This window comes from Emydura macquarii, unplaced genomic scaffold, assembly GCF_026122565.2.
Source record: "Emydura macquarii macquarii isolate MOO-44397 ecotype Brisbane River unplaced genomic scaffold, CSIRO-AGI_Emac_v2 contig_1483, whole genome shotgun sequence".
In the NCBI taxonomy this organism is placed as follows: domain Eukaryota; kingdom Metazoa; phylum Chordata; order Testudines; family Chelidae; genus Emydura; species Emydura macquarii.
In genome coordinates this window covers 7545109-7567039 of record NW_027131620.1, presented here as the reverse complement: position 1 = coordinate 7567039, position 21931 = coordinate 7545109, and the positions used below count along the sequence as shown (strand labels likewise).

Here is a 21931-nt window from a genome sequence, read left to right as displayed (position 1 = left end):
AAGAGATTACAGTTCTACCTGTGTATCCGACTCCAACAGAGGAACGTATTTTAGAAAATATTTTAAATTTTACTTTGTGTAAATTATTTTAATTATTATTATGACAATGGAATTGTTACAGGTGTTTAAATTTTACTTAAGCATCTACACATCTGTCTTGTAGGTAGATTGTTGAAGGGTTAGGCAACAAAAATACGTTTTGTCTAAAGAATACCCACAGTGGGGTAATAGACTCTAGTTGAATTTAAAAGGTAGCAGTGACATGGGAGAAATCCACTTGTAGAAATGGGAAACAGCTGTGTTTTAGATCAAATGAAACTATATCAAATACTTTAAAAATGGCCCACAGCTTCTTCCCTGAGGATGGAGAATAAAGCACAAGAGCATTCCTGAAAGGTCGAAGAAACAGTTAAATCATTTCCTTGATGGTTATTAGAGATATAGAGCATGCTGCTGAAAATTAAATGTCTGAAACTTGTGTTTGATTGCTTTTTTTTTATCTTGTGCCAATCTCAGTTCATGTTCTCTGTTTCTTACCTCCTATTCTAGTGAAATTTAGTGGCTGTGCCGGAAACAACAGAATTCAGTACGAAACCAACAACTTGGACTTCAAAGTGAGGACAGATGGGACCATATATGCTGCCCACCAGGTGCAAATCCCCTCGAAGCAGACAATGTTTATGGTAACTGCATGGGAACACCAGGCTCTGGAGAGATGGGAGACAATGGTCAGATTGCTGGTTGGGGAGAAATCACAGCACAATGGGCACAAGGTAAAGGCCTTTTAAGGCTGTCTTTCATTGATTAAAATTGCCTCTCGTGGTGTTTCATAGAATCATAGAAATGTAGTGCTGGAAGGGACTTCGAGAAATCATCTAATCCATCCCCATGCACTGAAGCAGGATTAAGTATACCTAGACCTGTTTCCTATTACGTTTCCTATTTCTTAACAAAGTTGTACATAATTTAAATATAAACTACATATATTGTACAACTGTATTTAAAGGGCAGGTTTTCAAATAGGAAGTGCGACAAGCCATGGGCCAACGTCTTGTGAACAATTATTTCACAATGTATTCTCCTTCTGACACATGTGCATTCACTTAATGTTACTAGAGAGGAGAAGAAACTCCTCAGTTCATACTTTTATATTCTTAAGTGATCACCTGGTTCTGATATGTATAGTGAATCTTTTTAGTCTGTAGAATTGTTCATATTAGAATGTCTTTACTGCTTACAGTATTGTCGCTCCACTGGAAATACAGCCTTCAAATGTCTGAATAGCAATAAGGCCCCGTCTCTGACTGCCTTCCAGAATTTAACTGCAACCTTGCAACCCTGCTCGTGTACGCAAACTCACACTGGCTAGCCGTGTAGCAGGAGCGTAGGCATGGCTGTGCCATGTTGAATGCATACTCACTGGTTTTACATGTGCTTGTGCTCAGCATGGGTCAGCTGAACCTCCAGGACCAATGCCAGTACTGCTGCCGCTACGCTGCTATTTATGCCTTCGCTAACTCAATGAGAGCTAGCGCAAACGTGTGCATGAGCAAGGGAATCACAGCCCTAGATCGTAGGGTAGATGACAATGGTGCAGAGCCGCCCCATCACAGGGGCACCTCAGAGAGGCCACAATCCTTCTCCATGCTTTATGACAGTGCTCTAGCTCCCATGTACATACGCCCAGTCCTCTCTGAGTGGGTCTCAGTCTTACTTCCTTCCCATCCTTTTTGGGACAGTTTTCACCTGCTGGAAGACATGGTGGAAAGCACTTATATGGAGTTGTTTTCTGTAACAACCCAGTGTGCTCACCCCAAAAGCTTTCATGAGTTTTTGAGCCATGTACATGTGCCACCACCTCCATCTCCTGCAGTGTGGCTCTACATGACTTGAGACCTAACTGAACCCTGTACATTATATCAACTGTGTTTGCCACTTAGTAACAAAAAAATGCAGCTGGGCAAAATTTTTCAGAAAAAATACAGATACACTTCAATGATTCATGAATTTGTGTTGGTTTCACTGATTTTTTTCAGTTGAAAAAAACTAATCCCAAGAAATCAAAATGTTTCATTCTGACATTTTTCCTCATGACCCATTTTAATTTTTTTGGTTCAAAATTTCCTTTAATTTTATTTTAGAAAACCCAAACAAAAACATATAAAACTCTTGGAGTCAAACCAAAATGTTTCATTTTGACACAGACACATTTTGTTTTACTTTTTGACGCGCCAAAAATTTTGAAATGTTTCATTTTGTGTTTTGTACTAAAAGCATTTAAAAAAAAAAAACCCCAGAGTTGCCAGTGAATTCAAAAATCTGTTCATCGCAAAGCTCTGCAAAAGAAACCCCATTTCTCTCTAACAGTGATTAAATATTAGGCTGCATAACTTTGTTCCCCATCTACTGCTTAAAATTTCTTCTCATTGCAGCAGACAGAAAACCTAGAGAATGCACATTTCTCCTTTAGTAAAATATTTTATTGGAGAGTCGTCTAATGTTAATATAAACTGAACTCTGGTTCAAGATAGAATGAGCCACAGCTTTTTAAAATTCATATCATTCCTTTCTAAAAAGCCTTATTAGTGTATAGTTTGAGACTGAAAGATTGTGGAAAACAAGACTAATGACAAGGTCACAGACAGTTTTATTGTGGGTCCACATCGCAGGCATCTAACTTGTGTTTTATTTAAACCCTCATGCTTTTGGGAAGCAAAATAAGACTTTGTTTACCATAGAAGGGAACACGATCATGAAATTATTTTCAAAGATAACAATGTGGTGCTAAAAACCAACAATATCCAGTTTCAGGCCACGACCCTAATATACAGCATTTCATGGCTGTTACGGGAAAAGATCTGAAATGTTTTTTTATAAGGTATAATACGACTCAAGCAAAAATGCTTTTACAAAAAGCTGTTTTAGGGACTTTTCCAATTCACCTGCAAGGCTTCAAATATATATAATGTTTTTGGAGAACAACAAAACATTACATGTGATCTGTGTTGTGGGGTGAACAACCAAAACCATCCATTTTACTTTGTAAATCTGTAAGCGATTTTGTGTAAGGCATCTGTAGGCCCTGGATAATTAAAAATAGCTGGTGTTAGGTCTCTTACCCAGCCTCCTGCTTTCAGCGTTTGCTGGCATTTATCCCTAACACAGACATGCCCTTTGGGGCTGGTTAGCACTGACCTGTACTTTCTCATGCACCTCAGGGATTGCAGACCAACTATAGCTGACTCTCACAGAGGCATACTGAGCAAAAGAGAATTGTCATGTCCCCCTGCTTTCCCATCAGCATATTCATTAAAGAAGAAAACAAAATTTGAATTAAAATTCAATATGGAAGTGATTGTTCTAACCCAAGTGGTCACCATTAAAGAGTAAGCTTGTCCACTTGTACTACAGTGCCATCCTTACAGAAAGGAAGGTTGGTCCAGTGGTTAGGGCACGAGCCTGGAACTGAGGAGATGTAGGTTCAAATCCTTGCTCTGCCATGCACTCTCTGTGTGTGCTTTTGGGCAAGTCACTTAGTCTCTCTGTGTGTACCTCAGTCCCCTATCTGTAAAATGGAGATAATAGCCTAGGCCTACCTCTCTGCGGTGTTGTCAGGATGCATTCCTTAAGTATTAGGAGGCTCCCAGATACTGTGCTGATGGGGGCCATACATGTAGCTAGACAGATACACCATGATATTTGAGAAGCCCTTACAATGAACGGCATGCATGTCGCCTGCCGCTGTCAAGTAAGGCCGCCATTGAATTCAGAAGGGCAGTGGGTTGCTGTAGCAGTCTGTCTGCAAGCTGTTCATTGGAGAATCAGAGACTTTGTTAGTATACATCTATCTCAGTAACAATAGCATGGTTACACTTGGTGAAAGCTGAGCAATGCTTGCACTATGGATCCATTTCCTTTCTTTTGTTTTACACCCTTAAAATGTGCTAATTGCCTTAGATAACATAACCTTGTTCTTGAAAAATATATAGGGAATGCTGCATAAACCTCAGGTAACTGCTATTTATCCTAGGCAGAGCTGGCAAATTTTCAGTGGTGACCACTGTCATACAAGGATTTTAACTACAGAATCTAAATTTCATTAGATTATGGTATAATAGATAGCAAGGAGGGAAAGTGTAAAAACCCAAATCATTTTATGAGCCATAAAGAATTTTTTTCTCTCTCTTAGCAACTACTTGAAGGTAAACTTTTTTCTGGCTAGTACCAGTGGTGTTGGTAACTGTAGGAACTTTTTTTTGTTCAGTCTTGCAGGAAACCTGATAGCAATTCAATTAGAAAATGCAAATGAGGTCACATATTTCCCACTGGAGTGCTGAATTACCCCAGAGGAAACTGAGAGATATTCTAGCATAACAGTAAATACTTAAGATAAAGTTTTTCACACTGTTCTCATCTGACTAGCTGTTGTAGCAATTGAAAGTGTCAATGGGACCTGTGGGTACAGTTTGCAAAAAAGAAACTGTTGTTTATAGAACTAATATTAGGCCTGTATAGCTCACATCAGCATTTATGAAAAGATAAACTTGAGTGGGATAATATTCTAGAGAAAAACAAAATCAGCTTCCTGAGCTTTACTTATCTGGAATTAGTTGTGCATTGTTGGCTTTGCTAAGAACATGTACCATTTTTTTTCCCTATCAAATGCATATTCAATTAACCAAATGCAAGAGTCAAAAACTATGTGCTTGTAAACAGTGATAGAGCTGAAGATGTCAGTCTTCAGAATACCCCACGTTTCATATGTGCAGGTCCTGAAATCTTCCTAAAGAGTATGGATGATTCTGTATCCATCTGCTTCCTAGCCTCCCACACCTCCCCTTCCAGTCTATACAAATCACAGTTACTGAGATGCTCATCGCTGTCCATTGTGCCTGTTATCCCCACCCACTTCTTTGAATCTCTTGAAGTCAGTGGACCTATGTTGACTTGCATCATCTGAGGATTTGGCCCATAAAGAGCAAACTGAACTCTTTTTTTGCCTTCTACATCTGTGTTGAAACATATGAAATCAGTTGTGACAGACTTTGTTTTTTCTTCATTATTGTATTTCATTTTTCTGTAATTATCACTCTGTACATTAATATCGATACCACGGAAATAGAGAAGGGAGTTCACAGCAAAAGGGGGTGGGGATACAAGAGGTGTTCAGTGTATATGTGTGAGATCACAGCCGTCGTTGCTATCAATAACTTTATTTGAAGAGAATCTGTTTTTACTTCAGTTATTCGCTTTATAAATCTTAATGTCTTCCTGCCCTCTCCTCCCAAATTCTCAGAACTGAAGAGGGTTCTGTGAAGTCAATGGAAATTGTACAACTAAAACCTTGCAAATACATGCATACGTACCAGCACAAGCAAAAAAGTTTTGATATCTGTATCAAAAAAAAATCAATACTCATGTAAACCCTGCCTAGATTGTGCTGTGTCTCATCTCGTTTTGGCATTCTTTCATGAATCCGATGTAGAATCAGCCGCTACGCACCATGAACATGAAAGTTTTGTGGAATCAACACCAATTGACTGTTAAGCCTATTTTTCTGAGTTACAGCCCTTAAATTATCAACTGTGGCGCTTTACCTTGCTAAACATCCTTTAGATGTTTTTCCCCACTGAATCACAAACATAAAAGATTGAAATACCTCAACAAGCAAAGAGACTTGTTCAGAATAGGGCTTGTTCATGCCATCTCCAGCCAGGGCGTGCCTTTGATGAGTCTGGGGGCAGTGAAACACACTCTCCTCTGTCCTTTGGATGTCGTGGGAAGGAGGGTTGAGGGGGAAGATCCCACACAGGAAAAACTGGGCTGGTGCTACACACATTGCCTTATTTTCCCCTCCCCCTCTTGCTGGCCCATAGAATGTGTGTATGGGGCAGAGGGGAAAATGCTGCTTCATTCTCTTTCTCTCCCGCCCACAACTCTCCCCCCATGCGTGAGGGATGGGCTAACTCACCTGGCAGCAAGGTAATGAAACTTGTCCTTCCCACTTCGGCCACTGGATGGGGGACAGGGAGTGCGTGCAATCATTTGGGCGGCTGATGTGCATTCTGCCTACCTAAAAATTCTCTCTTGCGCTTTCAGATGGATCGGATATTCCTCTTAATTGTCTTTCCTAAACTGGTTTACAGTGTTCGGAAACTTTTGTACAAAGCTGATTGCATTTGAGTTATTAGTTAGATGGAACCAAATTTTCAACAGCCTCTCCAACCAGCCAGATGCATAATACGAATACATGCTTATTATGACTGCAGAATCCTACATTTGCATGCACATGTCATTTTTCATGTACAAATAGGATGTGCATGCAGCTGGTTGCCCAGTTTGGTCACATGAACACACTAGTTTCCTCATGCCAGTGGGGGATTTGGCACGCACAATACATGTGCGTGCATTTTGCATGGCACATTCTCCTCCTTTAGGGGAGATGGCTCTGTTAGAATCTCATTCAAACTTTTTCCTGTGTATCGGCTGATATGTTCTGGAAGTCTGTGTGGCTTGCCAAATCTGACAATTTTTCTTACTAATTGACTCTAATGTGATCTGTTCTATGCAGCCACACTGTTAACTGATAAAAAAAAAAAAAAAGAAAGTAATGAATTTTTGCCTAACTAGCTGATTTAATTAAAAATGTTTTATACTGTAATTGTACGGTTTCTATAAACAGAGAGGTAATTTTTTTTAATGAGTTCCTAACCAAACATAACATTCTTGACTGTGTGTAGCCAGATTTGATAAAGGTCACAAATACTCAGATTCTACTGTTTGCTTTTGTAAATAGCAATGATCTAACAGCTTGATTTGGCACTTGAAATATCCTGGCTGGATTGGTTCCCCCTCTTCCTGTTTGTACCAGAAATTATTAATATAGTTTTAGGAGCGGAGGGGGATCTTCTCTGTATCTGAACACTGTTCATTATCTTTAAAGTGGAAATACACTGCCAAAATCACATCTCATTGTCAATTAGTGACTTCTCTGCAAACACATTAATTTAATGCCCCTGCTAAAGTACTGTGCACATTGGAACATCTTGCTGCTAAAATGCCAGTTTTCAGAGCACTTTGACACAAATCGTTCATGAATAGCAATTTATGCTTTGATGCTAATGGGACATGACGTGACGCTATCTTTGATTAAATTCACCACAGATCTTACAACTATTTGTAAAGATGGCTGATAAGTAGCCATAATAGACTTCCGATAGGAAAACAACAGAGAAAAACAGATTTTGGATTCCTCACCTGCACAGTTCCAACACAACAGCGTAATCTAAACTGACTGTATTAAAAGAAGATCTAAAATAAGAAGGTTCATACTTCTACCACATTTTTCCCCCCTGCCTTCAACTTTGGCAAATTCAGCAATGACCTAAATACAAAAGAATCAATTACCCTAAAATAAATTCTTCTTTTGTTCTGAAAATCTTTCATTATGCCACGTGAAAACACAAAATGAAATCACTCTCACTGCTAAAAGATCAAAAAGTTTTTTAAAAAGATGTATTTTAGAGAAAAGGGGCTTATTCTTCCTCTGCTATCATCATAGATGTCAGCACAGTGTTGTCTCCTCAGAACAGAATTCATGCAAATGTTTATTCAGCATTATTCTCATGTTTTCTTTATTAAAGAACTTAGATATATTTTCATTGTTTTATTGTGGGGTTTGGTTGATAGAATTTTCTGCTCTCATTCCCATAGCTACCATGAAAACCAGCTAAAATGCTTCAGATTAAATACTTTTAAATATATATGCTAGGAGGAAGGAAATGGTGCCATGTTTCAAAATGTGTATTGGTGTGCAGGAAGAGAAGACATATGTTGGAGGATTGGGTTGAAGATTGTTCTGTAGAGACTTGTCATTTATTTAAAAAAATCTAACCTCAGTAAAATATTAGGTTTGACAATAAAAACAAAACAAAAAAACCTGGATTATTTATCTTATGAAATGTGCATGACCCAAAGCGATAAAGAGGCAATGAAAATAATCAGACTAACAAATCAGAAAAACACAAGCAAGTCATGAATAATATTGATATTTTGGAAATGAAAACACTTTTACCTCTCCTGCCACCACAGTTATTGTTTATTCACGAAGCAAGAGTAATATATTTCAGCACTGAATGGGAAATGTTTCATTTCCAGGGCTGATCGCAATAAAATTAATAATCTTTAAAGAATACACCTTAAAACACAATGTTATTTATATGCGGAGAATGGTGGCTTATTTAGCTAAACATCAGTGTGATCCAAAATATTCAGCTAAGCAGGAACACAAAATATATTATATTATATGATATGTAAATAGGAATGTGGTACGCTCTGCTGGATAACTTCCAGATGTCTCTGTAGCCAAAGGCTGACTGATCTCCAAGACAGGTTGGCTGGAAGGGGAGGGGTGCCAGCTGGCTGGACTGGTTACTGCTAAGCGTAGCGGAAGGTGAAGGCTGGTATTACTTCACACACACTGATTTTATTTGTGGACCAGTGAAAAGATTGTGGCTCGCAGCTTTCTCTTTGCTATCTGAGATGGTAATTGTCGTTATTGGAATCCCTAGTGTCATTCATCTTGTGAGTTTTTTCCTTCTTAGACCTATTTTCTAAAAGGGGGGTTGAGCTTAGCGCAAGAGGCAACCCATTAAAGTTTGACAAGCCACAGACTAACAATAGCAAGTATTAAAACCCAGGCATCAGCCTGGTCTGTACTCCTTGCCTTTGCGGCCAATGCAAAATGCAAATGAGGAATCTCTGAGTTCTTTAAGTCAGGAGACAGACAGGCAGAGGCTCGTAAAGCCAGAGCTCCAAGGAACCTCTGGTGTTTTAAGCAGCATCATCTAAACGTGCTTAGTTTTAAACTCTGGCCGTCACCTAGAGTCTTGTCTACGCTACCATTAACTACCAGTGTTCAGAAAAACATCTCGGGTAAGCAATGGATTGCCCTGGGAACAAAGGAGTTTGTCTAATATTAAAGATTTGAAAGGTCCTCGTAGCAGGGACCCTGCCCTCTGTATCTCATTCGGTTCTGAGCACCCAGTGCCCATTAACATCAATCGAGAGACGCCCATTGACTTCAGTGGGCTTTGGATCAAGCCCTTAATAAGTAACAGTATATTTTAAAAGTGAAAATATTGTGGGATAACTTATAAACCTGTTGAGAATAAGTCTGCTGCAAGGAAAACAGGAGACAGAGGAAATTTCCCCTGGTTACAAATGTAGGGCCAGATTCTGCCACCTTTATGGACTGTCACAGGCTCGCTGGCCCTCTAAGGGTTCCCACCTCTCGCCCCGCTCCTCCAGCTGGATGTCAGGTGGCGGAGGGCTGGGGGATTTCCATAAAGAGCTGGGTGAGCCCAGTTGGAAGCAGGGAGTTCTTGTTTGCTGGGAGCAGCCTGGAAGAAGGCTGAACTCCAGAAAGGGGAGACGAGCAGACAAAGGTGTTACTCCCAACGTGAGCTGGAAGCCTGACTGAAGCCAGGAATACTGATGCGCGGCACTTGGCTGAACCTCTGAGCCAGGGGAGGAGTGTGCCAGGCCCCGGGCAGTGGGAATGTTTCACGCACAGGAGCTGTGATGAGCTGGGGAAAGACTACAGCCGTTGAGGTGTGCCTGGGAGGCAGGTCTAGCTGCTGAGGCTGGCTGGGCTGAAGGTTTGGTTGTTTTCGGAGTTTTGGGATGGACGTCAGTCACAGGCTCCGAGGCCCCCGAAGGGGCGGGACTCTGTAAAGGCGTCTGGTTGGAGTGCCAGGTCGCTCCTACAGCTGGAGTAGACCAAAGGACAGTGGGGGAAACTGAGGCAAACGTTGCTACAGTAGTACATGTGGGCGCAAGGAGGTGTGCTGAGGTGGCAACTTTGCTACACACACACACTGACTAGGACTGCTTGAAGAGTTAGGGGGCTACTCGGCCTAAGGATATGGGGCTCTGGCCCTCGCCGATCGAACTCTGGAAGAGAAGGAGAACCATTGTTCCCTTTTAAAATAACGGGCTCACAGTGAATACTAAAAATGTGATTTTTTAAAAAAAAATTTGGCTTTTCATAGGAAGAAATGTTATTTTATTAGCAAAACATTTACCTGTATTATTAACCATAGTGCAGTAGCTCCTAGGAGCCCCAGCCATGGGCCAGGATCCCCGGGTGTAGCTGCTCTACAAACTCAGAACAAAAAGATGGTCTCTGCCCGAAAGAACTCATTATCTAAGTAACACAGCTATCATAGCTAACTTCACATTCCCTTCAGGAGCAGTCCTCAATAAATCTGCCATGATCCCTTTGTACTAACCACACATATGTACAGTTATTGCTGAAATGTGAATAGGAAGGCACACTAATTCTCAATTTATAACACATTTGCTTTCCAACACGGTCTCCCTGGATCAGTTTTCCTTTAGCCCCATACTTTGTCTTCAGTCTCCTTCCTTTCATTGCAAGGCTTTGGTCCAAGCATTTGTCTTACCTACGTCTCTGATTCCTCAATGTCCCAAGGAAAGAGTTAGGTTTGAGTTAGGTTACTGAATTACTGTGCCCCCTTTATAACCTCCTTTCATTGACTGAGTGTTGCTGATTGCCTTTATTTGCCTGTTCAAATAACCACAGCGCTACACATTTTAAATGACACCGTATAACATCCAGGATGGAAAGGAACCACTGGCAGCAGGGGCGTGCACAAGGTGGGGGAGAGCGAGCAGGGGCACAGGCAGGGAGGCAGAGAGCTCCGGGGCCTCAGCGGGGAGGGTGCGTGCTCCTCTAGGGCACAGGTGGGTGTGTCCCCCCAAAACACTGGAATGTAATTTCTGCGTATGCCCCTGACCGGCAGAAAGTAGAATTATATTCCTGGCTTGTCATGTGTTTTCCAGAATGAGGTACAATGTAAATCCTGGAGGATTTTATCTTCATTTCTCATGTGGTCATGACACAGGGAATCCCCCTAAATCTGTCTGAAATACACCTGGAGCATCCCACTCATGCCAAGCTATTAGGGGCCCTATAAATAGCTAAAATCAACAGATCCAGTGATCATTGATTAATGATCTGCAAAGGCAAAATGGCACACCGATTGCATAGGGAGTGCGTAGGGCGTCAGCAGGAGAAAAGATGGTACTTTGGGACCTACATTTGCGATAAGTGGCACATCACTCATGTCCCTTGTTCAATTGCACGGGGGTAGGGAGAGCCCAAAGTGACCATCTGCCTATATCCATCCCAAGCACAAAGGCTAGGGACATGCATAGTCTCTGCTTTTGGGGGAACACAGTGATTGCTCCCCAAAGGCATACATCATTCGATCCAGGATGATAAGGTGGGGGGACGTGCACACACATCATCCACATCGAACCGTAGAGCTGGTTGGTTGGGGGAGAGGACAGCATGCTGAAAAGGTAGCTGCTGAGGCAGTCTCTCTCTGAATTTATAGCTGTGCAGCTTCTGCCCCCAACACAAGCAAATAGCTAGGTGGCATAATTTGGCGCTACAGAAATAAAAGACAAGAGGACCCAAATCTGCATTCCATTCTGACCCTTTATCCTGCTCCAGGGAAGGTAGCCCGGGAAGGGAGTGTGTGTGTGGAATGCGGCTGCCCTCCTTTGAGGCCTGGTGTAGAGTAGAATAAATTCTGCTGAGGCTGGGCCAATAGTACAGACAACCGCTTTGCAGCCACCATTGCACCTTCCCCTGTTCCTGCAACAAACCCAGCTCAGGCAGAAGAGAGAGTCGGGCTCAGGATATGGCCTGAAAGAAAAAGTGGGAGAGGGAGATTGGAATGGAACTTTCAGTATTAAGAGAGTCGAAAGGAAGGATGGTCCAATAGTTAGGCCTTTAATTTTGGACTTTGAAGACCTGTGTTCAAGTCCCTGCTCTGGTACAGACTCGTCCCGTGAACTCAGGCACATCTCTCTGTCCCTCACTTCTCCATGTGTAAGATGGGAGTAATAGTATCTCCTGGGGATGTTGTGAAGATAAATACACTAATGATCATGAGGTGCTTAGATGGTGATGAGGACCATGTATGTATCTAGCTAGATCATATATCTCTGAGTCCCAGAGGGAATGAGCAGTTATCTAAATGAAAATTGTTTCACAGCAAAAATGAAATTGGGAGCTATATTAGCAATTAGTATAATTAAGCTTCCATAGCTACATTCCACATTTGAGTTGAGCTTTAGATCCTTGCACATTCAAAATAACACGATGGTTTGCTGGGGTTTATAGTTGATCATCGCTGCTATTCCTGAGAAATTCGTGGATATTTCATGCAGAAGAATTAACAGGTCTGGCATTCATTCTCACCAGATTTTGTTACAACATTTGTCTCACAGCTTTTAAAACAGCAGAAAAACATGTACAACTTATTTAAACAACACAAGAGAAATTAAGGCCGTGAGAACACATCATCAACCAATGAGGATGAAAAAGAGTTGTTGGGTTTTTATAAATAAGATTATTGTTGTGAGACCCTTTTTGAAATTCTGCATACCAAATTCAGAGCAATGCCGACAATTTATTCTAATATAAAAAAACATCATCAGGGCGACAAGGAAGCTAGTCACTGTCTAGTCACCTGCCAGCAAATCTTTCACAAAGACTAAAAAGGCTGGTACTGTCTTGCTGCGCTGACACTAATTATTTCAGTATACACAGAGCTTTGGGATTCGTGTTAATTCTCAAGTCTGTCTTTAGTTCAGACGCGTTCCGCCGTGTAAAGTCAGCAGAGCACAAATTATTTGACCATCCCTTCATAATCTGTCCCCACACTCACATGCCAGTTATGTAAACTGATCCAAATACCTGCTCCTCAGAGGAACCCCGCTTGGGAACTGCTAGCCAATTAAAAAAAAAAAAAAAAAAGTATAGACTTCCCCATAGCTAACATCTGATAGACCTATTCTAAATACAAATTTCTGAGTATACTTTTTACTTAATACTGCCTCCTGTCTGTGATGGAGGGAAAAGCATCTGTGTTAAAGTAGACGGGATCCTATTGAAAATATTGTACCCTATGCATGGTTTAAGAAGGGTAATTTCAACTGCACCTACTTTATCCTAAAAAATACTGAAAGTGCCTCCAAGAGCCATGCTATGATGCTGTTTCCTTGTTCATCACTTGCTAAAATCCGTGCTCATGAAAATGTACTCCAGTGGTGACTGGTTGCAGCAGAGGTGATGCTTTTAAGTAAAGGTGTACAAAACAATGACTCTGTCCAGTCATAAGGCTGATCTCTATAATTACTGGGATTAGCACTGGACTTGGTTGAAAAATTTCTCATTTTGAATTTTTTTAATGGAAAATGGGCTAAGTATTTTGAAAAATTAGGTCATCTTTAAGGTTTGTGCTAAAGATCTTTTTTCCAAATTTCTCACAAAGATGTCAGACAGCAGTGAGATCAGGGGGCACTTTGAGCACACAAGGAATTCAGCATCACAGCCAAGGTCAGTGTCTGCCCAGCATGAAGGTCCACATTTTAAAATGGTAAACTTTCTATTTTTAGGTGCAATTTGCATCATCCAAATTTGCGCTCATAATTTTTTTTGAGCCAGCAGTGACTCGAGGATGCAAATCTAACTACCTGTGCACCTGTAAATCAAATACGGTGATGCCTACATAATTTAATTTGTCCCTGTAACTAATTATATTCTTTCCGTACATATCTCATTCCATGCAGCGTCTCACAGTGAGGAAAATTATGTAGAATGATCGGTGTGACTTTTGTGGCATGAGTAAAATTATTGTCCTACTTGTCACTGATGTGTAAATATATTCTCTGGCCCCAGTCCAACAAAGCACTTAAGCATTTGCTTAACATTTTGGATGTAATTAATACTACTCAATTCAGCGAGACTGCTTATGTGCTTAAAGTTAAGCATGTTCATGTTTGTAGGATTGAGCCTGAGTCACTTCTTAAGAAGGCCTGATGCACAAAGTATAGAAAATAGCTGAATACACAAGATAACAAAACTCTTTTCTATGTTCTCAGAACTTGCACACTTCCCTGGCTCTGATAATATTTCTACAGTTTGATTTGATTTTGATTTTTTTGCAGTGAGGATGGGAAAAGGATTTAGAGTTTGAGGAAACTTTCCTTTTTGTTATCACATGTGGCCCCCTCTGAGATTTTAATGAGAATTTGTAAATTTCAGGCGTGATTCCACTGACTTCACCAATGACCATGTATTTTCCGTTTTAAAAAAAGGCCAATGTTTGCCGTGAGCAAAATCAGTAATTTTCCTAAACTGGCCAAATGCAAAATGATTCAATCTTTATCTCAGTTACCTTTTATCTTTACAAAAACCCGCAATAAAACAAAATAAAAAAAATACTCCTCACAAAACCTTGACAACCACCACACACATTGGGAAAAAAAAAATTATTTACAGGCTGAGAAATATTTCAACATTTCCCATGCAACTTCACTGAAGGCAGATGTATATACTCAAACTCAAGTTCTGTTTAAAAATGTTATTTCATTTATAGTATGAAAGATTTGTGATAATTAACCTTGTCGACACCAAAGCAGAAGCCCTGCTTCTGATCTAGCCCTGATTAGTTAGGACAGGCAGCTGACTTCCATAAAACCACATATTGGAAGTTATTATTAGTCTCTTAAAGCTAGTGAGCAGCTTAACATGGTACAGTGGAGTTAAAATCACCTCCGAGGAGTTGTTGTTTATTTTGTTTTCCCAGTAGATTATATTTACTCAAAAATTGCAGACTTCTTTATCCAAGGCGCTCATAAAGCTTTCTGCAATTGGTATAATGAAGACAATACATTCTGGAAAGCAGTTTGATTTGATAATGACAGCTCCGTACGTTTGTGAAAATGAAGTGGCAGCCAAGATGCCAAGAAAGTGCATTATGCCTCTGTGATGCAGAAATGTTTACTTCATTTTAATAACAATAATTTTTACAGCTACACGTGAACATTCTATGCAAGCAAGCATCACTGTGGCAAAAGTCCTGAGAAGTGATTCCCTCCCCCCCCCCCTCCAAATTAACTGCATTTTGCTTTCTTTTTCCTCAAAAACAGCAAAAAGGAAAGAAGAATGCATCTGCAGATCTTGCTCAGCAACCCAGTGACACTTTATTACCATGGCGCCAGCACCAGAACTCTAAGGGGCTGAGAAGGCAAAAGAGAGACTGGGTCATCCCACCAATCAATGTGCCAGAAAACTCAAGAGGGCCCTTCCCTCAGCAGCTGGTTAGGGTAAGTGCAACTATTGAAATGATGATGTGCTTGGTCTGGTGCAGTAATGTGCACTCCAAGTCGGTAGCATGGGACATCTGTCATCCAACACAACCTTATTTCTCTGCCTTCCTGAGCCAAGGTCTTTCCTGGAGGGAATGCACTTACAATCTGAAGCAAATAGTCCAAATCTGCCCTCCCCTCAAATCCAACTCAGCAGGAGTTTAATCACCTCCTTCCAGCTAATCCTTGGAGAGATGTTGCCTCCACTCTCCAGAATGGCAGTTTGCCAACCCTTGGAACCGGAAAATGACTGCAGGTGTGAAGCCAGGAATGGTGACTCCTAAGTGTGAAGGGGTGTTAGATGCTTAGCATGCTTTCTCCACTATCAGTCAGAGTCAGGATGCAGATGTACGTTTGTATGCCCGAGAAGGGTATGGATGCACACAGCTATATAAAATCCTTCATTAACTTGCTCCTACCCTATATGTTGCTTGTTTCTTTCCTTACTGTGATGTTTGTAGAAATCAGCTCACAGTACATTATGTTGACATTTGGATGACAAAAAAATATGGGACTACATGATGCATTTGATTGTGCAAATGTACCACAATCACAAATGCATGTTGGTGTTTGTTTTCTGAGCTGTGATTTTGATTTCCGGAGAGGAAAAATCCTAGCTGTAAAATAATATAAATAAAATGAAGACTCGCTGTTATTTTATAATTCTTCCTTTTGAAGAATATTGTCACATAATTGCAGAATTTAAGAACTAATTTTGAAAAAGCAGTAGTGTATAATTTACATCCCTTTTCAGGAAATTCACCCCTCTCTTCTTGAAACAATGCTTGCTGAGTCCTTTCCTGGATAAATTGCCATCATTACCTGTACCACACTGATTAGCTGATACTTTGAATGATACTTGGAAAGAAAGAGTAGTTTGCTAAATCCCACAGAAGTATCAGGAAACTTGATATAAGTCACATGTCTTAAAGAAATGCATTCTCAACCCACCAAATACCAGGTGCATTTGTGTTGTTGATACAATATCTCTGCAGGTAGCACAAAGACATTTTGGGTCAAGATATCATTGGCATTCAACCTATTTTAATGCCTGATTTTGTTTTTTAAAAAAGAGGCTTGGACTTTATTCAAATTGTTGCACTCTTGTGCACATACTGTTGCACTGCAGTTATTGTGGTATGGGGTGAAAAATAGCACTGAAGCATTTTTTTAGCCATTCGCATGTGCAATGGTATTTGTTGCACATGTGAATGTAGGTGCAGAGTACATTTAGACCACATGCACCTCTTTGTGAAAATCAGGTCCATGGCATAGAACACAGTATTAAGGACCAGACTATGCCTGTCCACTGCTGAGGTTCATGAGCAGGAGAAGGGTGCAAGAAGCCTACCCTGCCATGCAGAATCTGGGCACGGTCTGGCCCCTTTAGTGTTGTGTCATATTGATTGTAAGTTGAGTTACCCAAATGAATTAAAGGGAGAAAAACTAAAACCTCACTAAGCAAAAGGGCTAGTTTGGGTTACTACTGAATGCCTGTCAGGTTGAAGAGTGACAAGAAGATTTGGATCCGGCTTATTAAAACTTAGCATATGTTAGTGTTATCAAGTTAGCACTGATAATCTATTAATCTATAAATCTCCCACATTCTTGTCCTCATGGTCTGGAGATAAGTCTGTAGAACTCCAGAATGTGAAGTCATGTTCGCAAATGGGGAAGGCAAAAGTGTTATCTTTCATAAAAGTACAGAGGAGTAAATATTCATACCTTAAAGAAACACCGGCCTTGGGGGAAACTGGCTATACACAGCAAACACATTCTTAAATTGTTAAAGAAATAAATCCCCTCATGGCTTCAAGATCACCTATGCAGACAATAGTTCAAAAATAAAAATAAAATACATAACACCAAACTTTGGACATGGAAGGGAGGAAATGATTTTTAAAACTGTGATTTTTTTTCCTGCTTCATGAAGTATGGAAGGAATTATAGTGGAGGGGAAAGTCGCAGGCTTGCACAAATAGCACAGCTTGATTCAATGCGTGATGTTTCTGGTTTGTGTGTTCGATATTTGATGGTGTTCAGTCTCATCTGTAGCATCAGGTCCCTTGACCCATTTGATAGCCCCTATAAATGGGGACTGGATGAGCGCTGGCATGTGTTTGAGGTTCACCAGTTAGACTCTGCTCTTTAATCGGCTGCTAAAATAGGACAACCCCATGTTTTCAAAGACCAGGACTGTGTGCTTATTTCAATCCACATAATCTTCAGATTACCCTAAGGCATTCTGCTGTCTGATCTAGGTGAACAGTTCTGGTCTGATTTCAAACACTCCTGCTGATCGGGTGTTGGGGTTTTTTTGTTCCCATCTGTTCATACACTAGGGCAGAAAGAGCACATGAAGAAGCATGGCATTGAGCTCAACGTGGGAAAAAAGTGTATGTCACAGAATGTGATCGGTTTTGTAAAGCTTTCAAAACTAGCAGTAGTTCCTAGACCCCGTACTTTCCTTTGGTCTAGGCTTACATTTTAGATACAAGTATAGATAATGAAATGTGATCCATCCATTATGATATCTATAAGTAGACTTTGTATATCTAAGATGAGGTGTCAAATGGTATGAAAACCTGAAGGTAAAAAAAAGCCCAGCCCACTAGATGTACATTTTTGTCCCGCTGCTTGCTGTATTCTGTTTGCATTTTTATAGGTCAGACTAATTTGAAATGCATAGGCAAATCTTTTGTGTTTCCCTCCCACTCCTGCTTGCTATTGTGAAGGGGAAAATTCCATTTTATGGAAGTTGATTAGTTACTTGTCAGTATTTTTAGCAGGGCTGTGCCTGAATGAAGTTTGAATCATAACAAAGGTGAATACAGCTTGATGGAAGCCACATAGGGCTGCATTTCAAGCTGTCTGGTTCAGCTGGGATCAGCTGTAATTCTCTGCTCGTTAAAGCATTTCATTCTGTCAAAATATGTTAAATGAAAAAGTAAAATAAAACACAATTGCACTGCCCCCAAAACTTCCACAATGTTATTCCTGGGGAGGGCTAGAGGCGAAGGGGAGGGAGGGAGGGCATGGAATCCTTTCTAGTAACTATAGGGGTGTTTTTTTTCTTTCAAAGGAACATCATGTCTATTCATATGCATCAACCACTAGAAGTAGGGAAGAGAGAACAAATGTCTATTTGGGTTTGGCTGCTAAGAAAACATTACCAGTACAGAAGTAAATTGTAGGCCAGATCCTTAGCTGGTGTAACTCCATGTAGCTCATTGATCTGATCCCATGCGGGCGTGTGAATGAAATTCATAGATGCCAAGGCCAGAATAGACCACTATGACTCTTGCATTGTAGCCCACAGAATTTCAACAGGTACTACATGCAATGAAGGGAATCATTCTTCCATTCTAGGTAAGCAAACACTATCAAACCCAATAACTGGGGCTGGAAGTAGAGCATATCTGTTAAAAAAAACATCCAGTCTCTCAATTTAAAAACTCCAGATGGTGATGTTTTACCACATCTCTTGGTAATCTGTTACAGTTATTAAATACAATCTCTGTTTAAGTTGGATCTTATTTCTAATTTGATTGTTTCTAATTTCAACTTCTAGCTATTCTTACTATTCTTCAGTTTGTCACCTTAAAGAACCCCCATAATATTAACTACATTCTCCTTGTGTAGGTACTTGCAGACCACAATTAATTCAAAATTCCAGACCCTGCTATGTCATTCAGTGATTGTGCACAGCACTACTATGCAAGAAAAGTGATCCTAGCCACCCTCTTTTGCATATTGGCCAGCAAGGAGTGAGTAAACCCTGGTGCTGGGAGAGTAAAGTCTTGGAATGTGATATTCCTCCTGTTGTATAGGAAGGGACTGTCATTTGACAGAACTTTTACCTATTAGTATCACATGAGGATGATGAAGTACTTTCTAGCCCATTACTAACCAAAGAGGATATTAAATAACATCTACTCGGAATACAAATTTTTAAATCAACAAACCGAGATAACTTGCATCCAAGAGTTCTAAAAGAGCTGGCTAAGGGAGACGTCTGGTTTTCATTTTAAATAAATCTTGGAATACCAGGGAAATTCCAGAAGAATGGAAGAGTGCTAATGAGCAAATGGGATGACCCAGATAGCTATAGACTGGTTAACTTGGCATCAATACTGGCAAAATAATGGAAAAGAAGATATGAGATTCAATTAACAAAGAATTAATTATATTCCTATCCTTTAATATACGGTCAACATGGTTTTAGGTCTCATGGGAAATAGGTCTCAAACAAACAGGATTTCATTCTTTGATAAGATGACACGTTTGGACAGTTAAAGGTAACTGCATAGATGTAATATGGACACTTAACTTAATATTGCACAGCCCTTTTGATTTAAAAATTAGCATTATGTAATATCAATAAAGCACCTGCTAAATGGATTAACTGGCTGAACTCTAAAAGTAGTTGTCAATGTGGAAACATAATAGAATGTGGGTGTGTCTGGTGGGGTTCTGCAGGGACCGTTACTAGGCCCAACAATATTCAACATTTTAATCAATGATCTGGAAGTAAATATAAAAGCACTGCTGATGAAATTTGCGGATGACACAAAGGTTAGTGGAATGGTAAATAACGATGAGGACAGGGCAGTCATACAGAGCAATCAGGATCACTTGGTAAGTTGGATCCACTCAAAGCAAATGCATTTTAAGACAGCAATGGAAAGTTATACATCTCGGAACAAGAAATGCAGACCATATCTACCGCGGTGGGGGGCAGCACTGTAACCTGGAAAGTAGTGACTCTGTAGAGGCTCCAAGGGTCATTGTGGCAAGCAGCTCAACATGAACTCCCAGTGAGGTGCTGTGGCAAAAAGAGCTAAGGCAATCCTTGGCTGTATAAACAGGGGGGCAGTGAGCAGGAGTAGGGAGATAATTTTTACCTCTGTCTATGGCATGAGTGAAACTGATAATGGAATACTGCGTACAGTTCATTTTTTTTTAAAATGCTGAAAAATTGCAGCGGGAGCAGAAAAAAGCCACAAACGTTATTTGAGGGCTGGAGAAATGCCTTACAATGGGAGATGTAAAGAGTTTGTTCTGTTTAATTTACCAAAAAGAAGAGTGAGAGGTGGCTAGATAACTGCATGTACCTTCATGGGGAGAAAATACAGGGTATTAAAGATCTCTTTAATCTAGTGGAGAAAGGCAGAACAAGAACCAGTGGCTGGGAAGCTGAAGCCAGACAAATTAGAAACCAGGCACACACAACAGTGTATTATATAGAAAGCAGGATTCCTCCAAATCCACAGTCATGTTTATATAGAGCCCTGCCTCATTCCCTTATCAGGACCCTGCATCGTGTTAACTCTGCCCCCTTGTGTATATGCACTCTGATGCAACTTTTTATTGCAGGATCATATACTGTTTTCTCCACAGGATCCAGACCTTATTCATTGTGTATGTTGGATAAAGAAAGAGGCCTGGGGAGCAGAGCACCCCTTCCTCATACACGTCCATTTTTGTATTGTGTGTCATGAAACAGGTGGGCTTTTGTAGCATCCAACCTCATTTGCTATCGAAAATGGATGGTGTGTAGTGATTGAGGCTCGGGTTTTCTAGAAGATAATAGGCCTTGTGCTTAATGTACTGAACGGGGACCCAGGAGATTTGGGTTGTATTCCTGCCTCTGACATAGGCTTCCTGTATGACCTCCCGCAAGTTACCAAAACTTTTTTAGGAGCCTGAATATGGATTTAGGAGCATATGTAAAAAACAAACAAACTTGTATCAGTATTAACGTTATTAATGTACATCAGCTTTCCATAGACGTATTATCCTCTCTTCTTCGTAACCTGTACTGTTACCTTTAAAAGATCCATTTGTGTTTGGTCAGCTTCTTATCGGTGCATTTATTTTGTAGACACCTGTTTATGAAAATCTTGGCTTTCATCTCTGTGCCTTGCTTCCATCTCTGTAATAGGGATAGTGCTTCCCTCTCTCACGGGGATGCTGGGAGGATAAATTCATTAGTGTTTGTGAGGTGCTTGGACAGCAAAACCTGTAAAAAAAAAAAAAAAGAAAAAAAAAAAGAAAACAAAAGAACTTTTTATTCTGAACAATATGTGGGTGATGTGCAGTAAATGAGGCGTGCGGCCACACGCCGAACAATGAGGAGGAAATATTGAACAGTTGCCTCGTTCCCTGAGTACTATCCATCTTGTGCGCTGATTGAGGCCTATGGAAAAAATAGTATGTTACTGTTTAATAAAAGACTGTCTCATAATGTATATGCACAAGGGGGTAGAATTAAGCTGCCATTTCTGGGGTTCAGCTGAACTACAGACACTGGAGGTATATTTGTGGTGCAAAGTAGCTGTCCCATACCCAAGAATCTGCTGTAGGTTGGGCAGACATTAACATTGTCATTTCCCCTGCCTCTGCTTCACTTCGCACCCTGCATCTTCTTGTGAAGTAGTTTCTTTGTTGTACAGAATTTCTTACTGAAGCCTGTATTAGCTAGGTGTCTTACCACTGTGAAATTGACTGTTCAGAATCCATTAACTTCTAGCTGTAAGATGGAAACACAGCAGATGGCATTTGTCTGTAGTCAAGAGAAAGTTTTTTGAGCTGAGGCCTGAGCAAGGGCTTCCCAAAGGGACATCAGACCATGCTTGCCCTGCGGGAGGGTAGTGATGGTCTCAATCAAGAGAGTAGGCGC

At 40.5% G+C, this 21931-nt stretch overlaps 1 protein-coding gene across 1 annotated transcript in view; it reads left to right on the top strand.

The window, feature by feature from the left end:
- The window catches only part of CDH4 (cadherin 4), a 570898-nt gene that overhangs the window by 348593 nt on the left and 200374 nt on the right, over positions 1-21931 (top strand). The window contains exons 3-4 of the mRNA XM_067554133.1: positions 550-773; positions 15031-15207. Coding sequence (XP_067410234.1) covers positions 550-773; positions 15031-15207 — 401 coding nt within the window. The remainder of the gene's footprint in view (positions 1-549; positions 774-15030; positions 15208-21931) is intronic.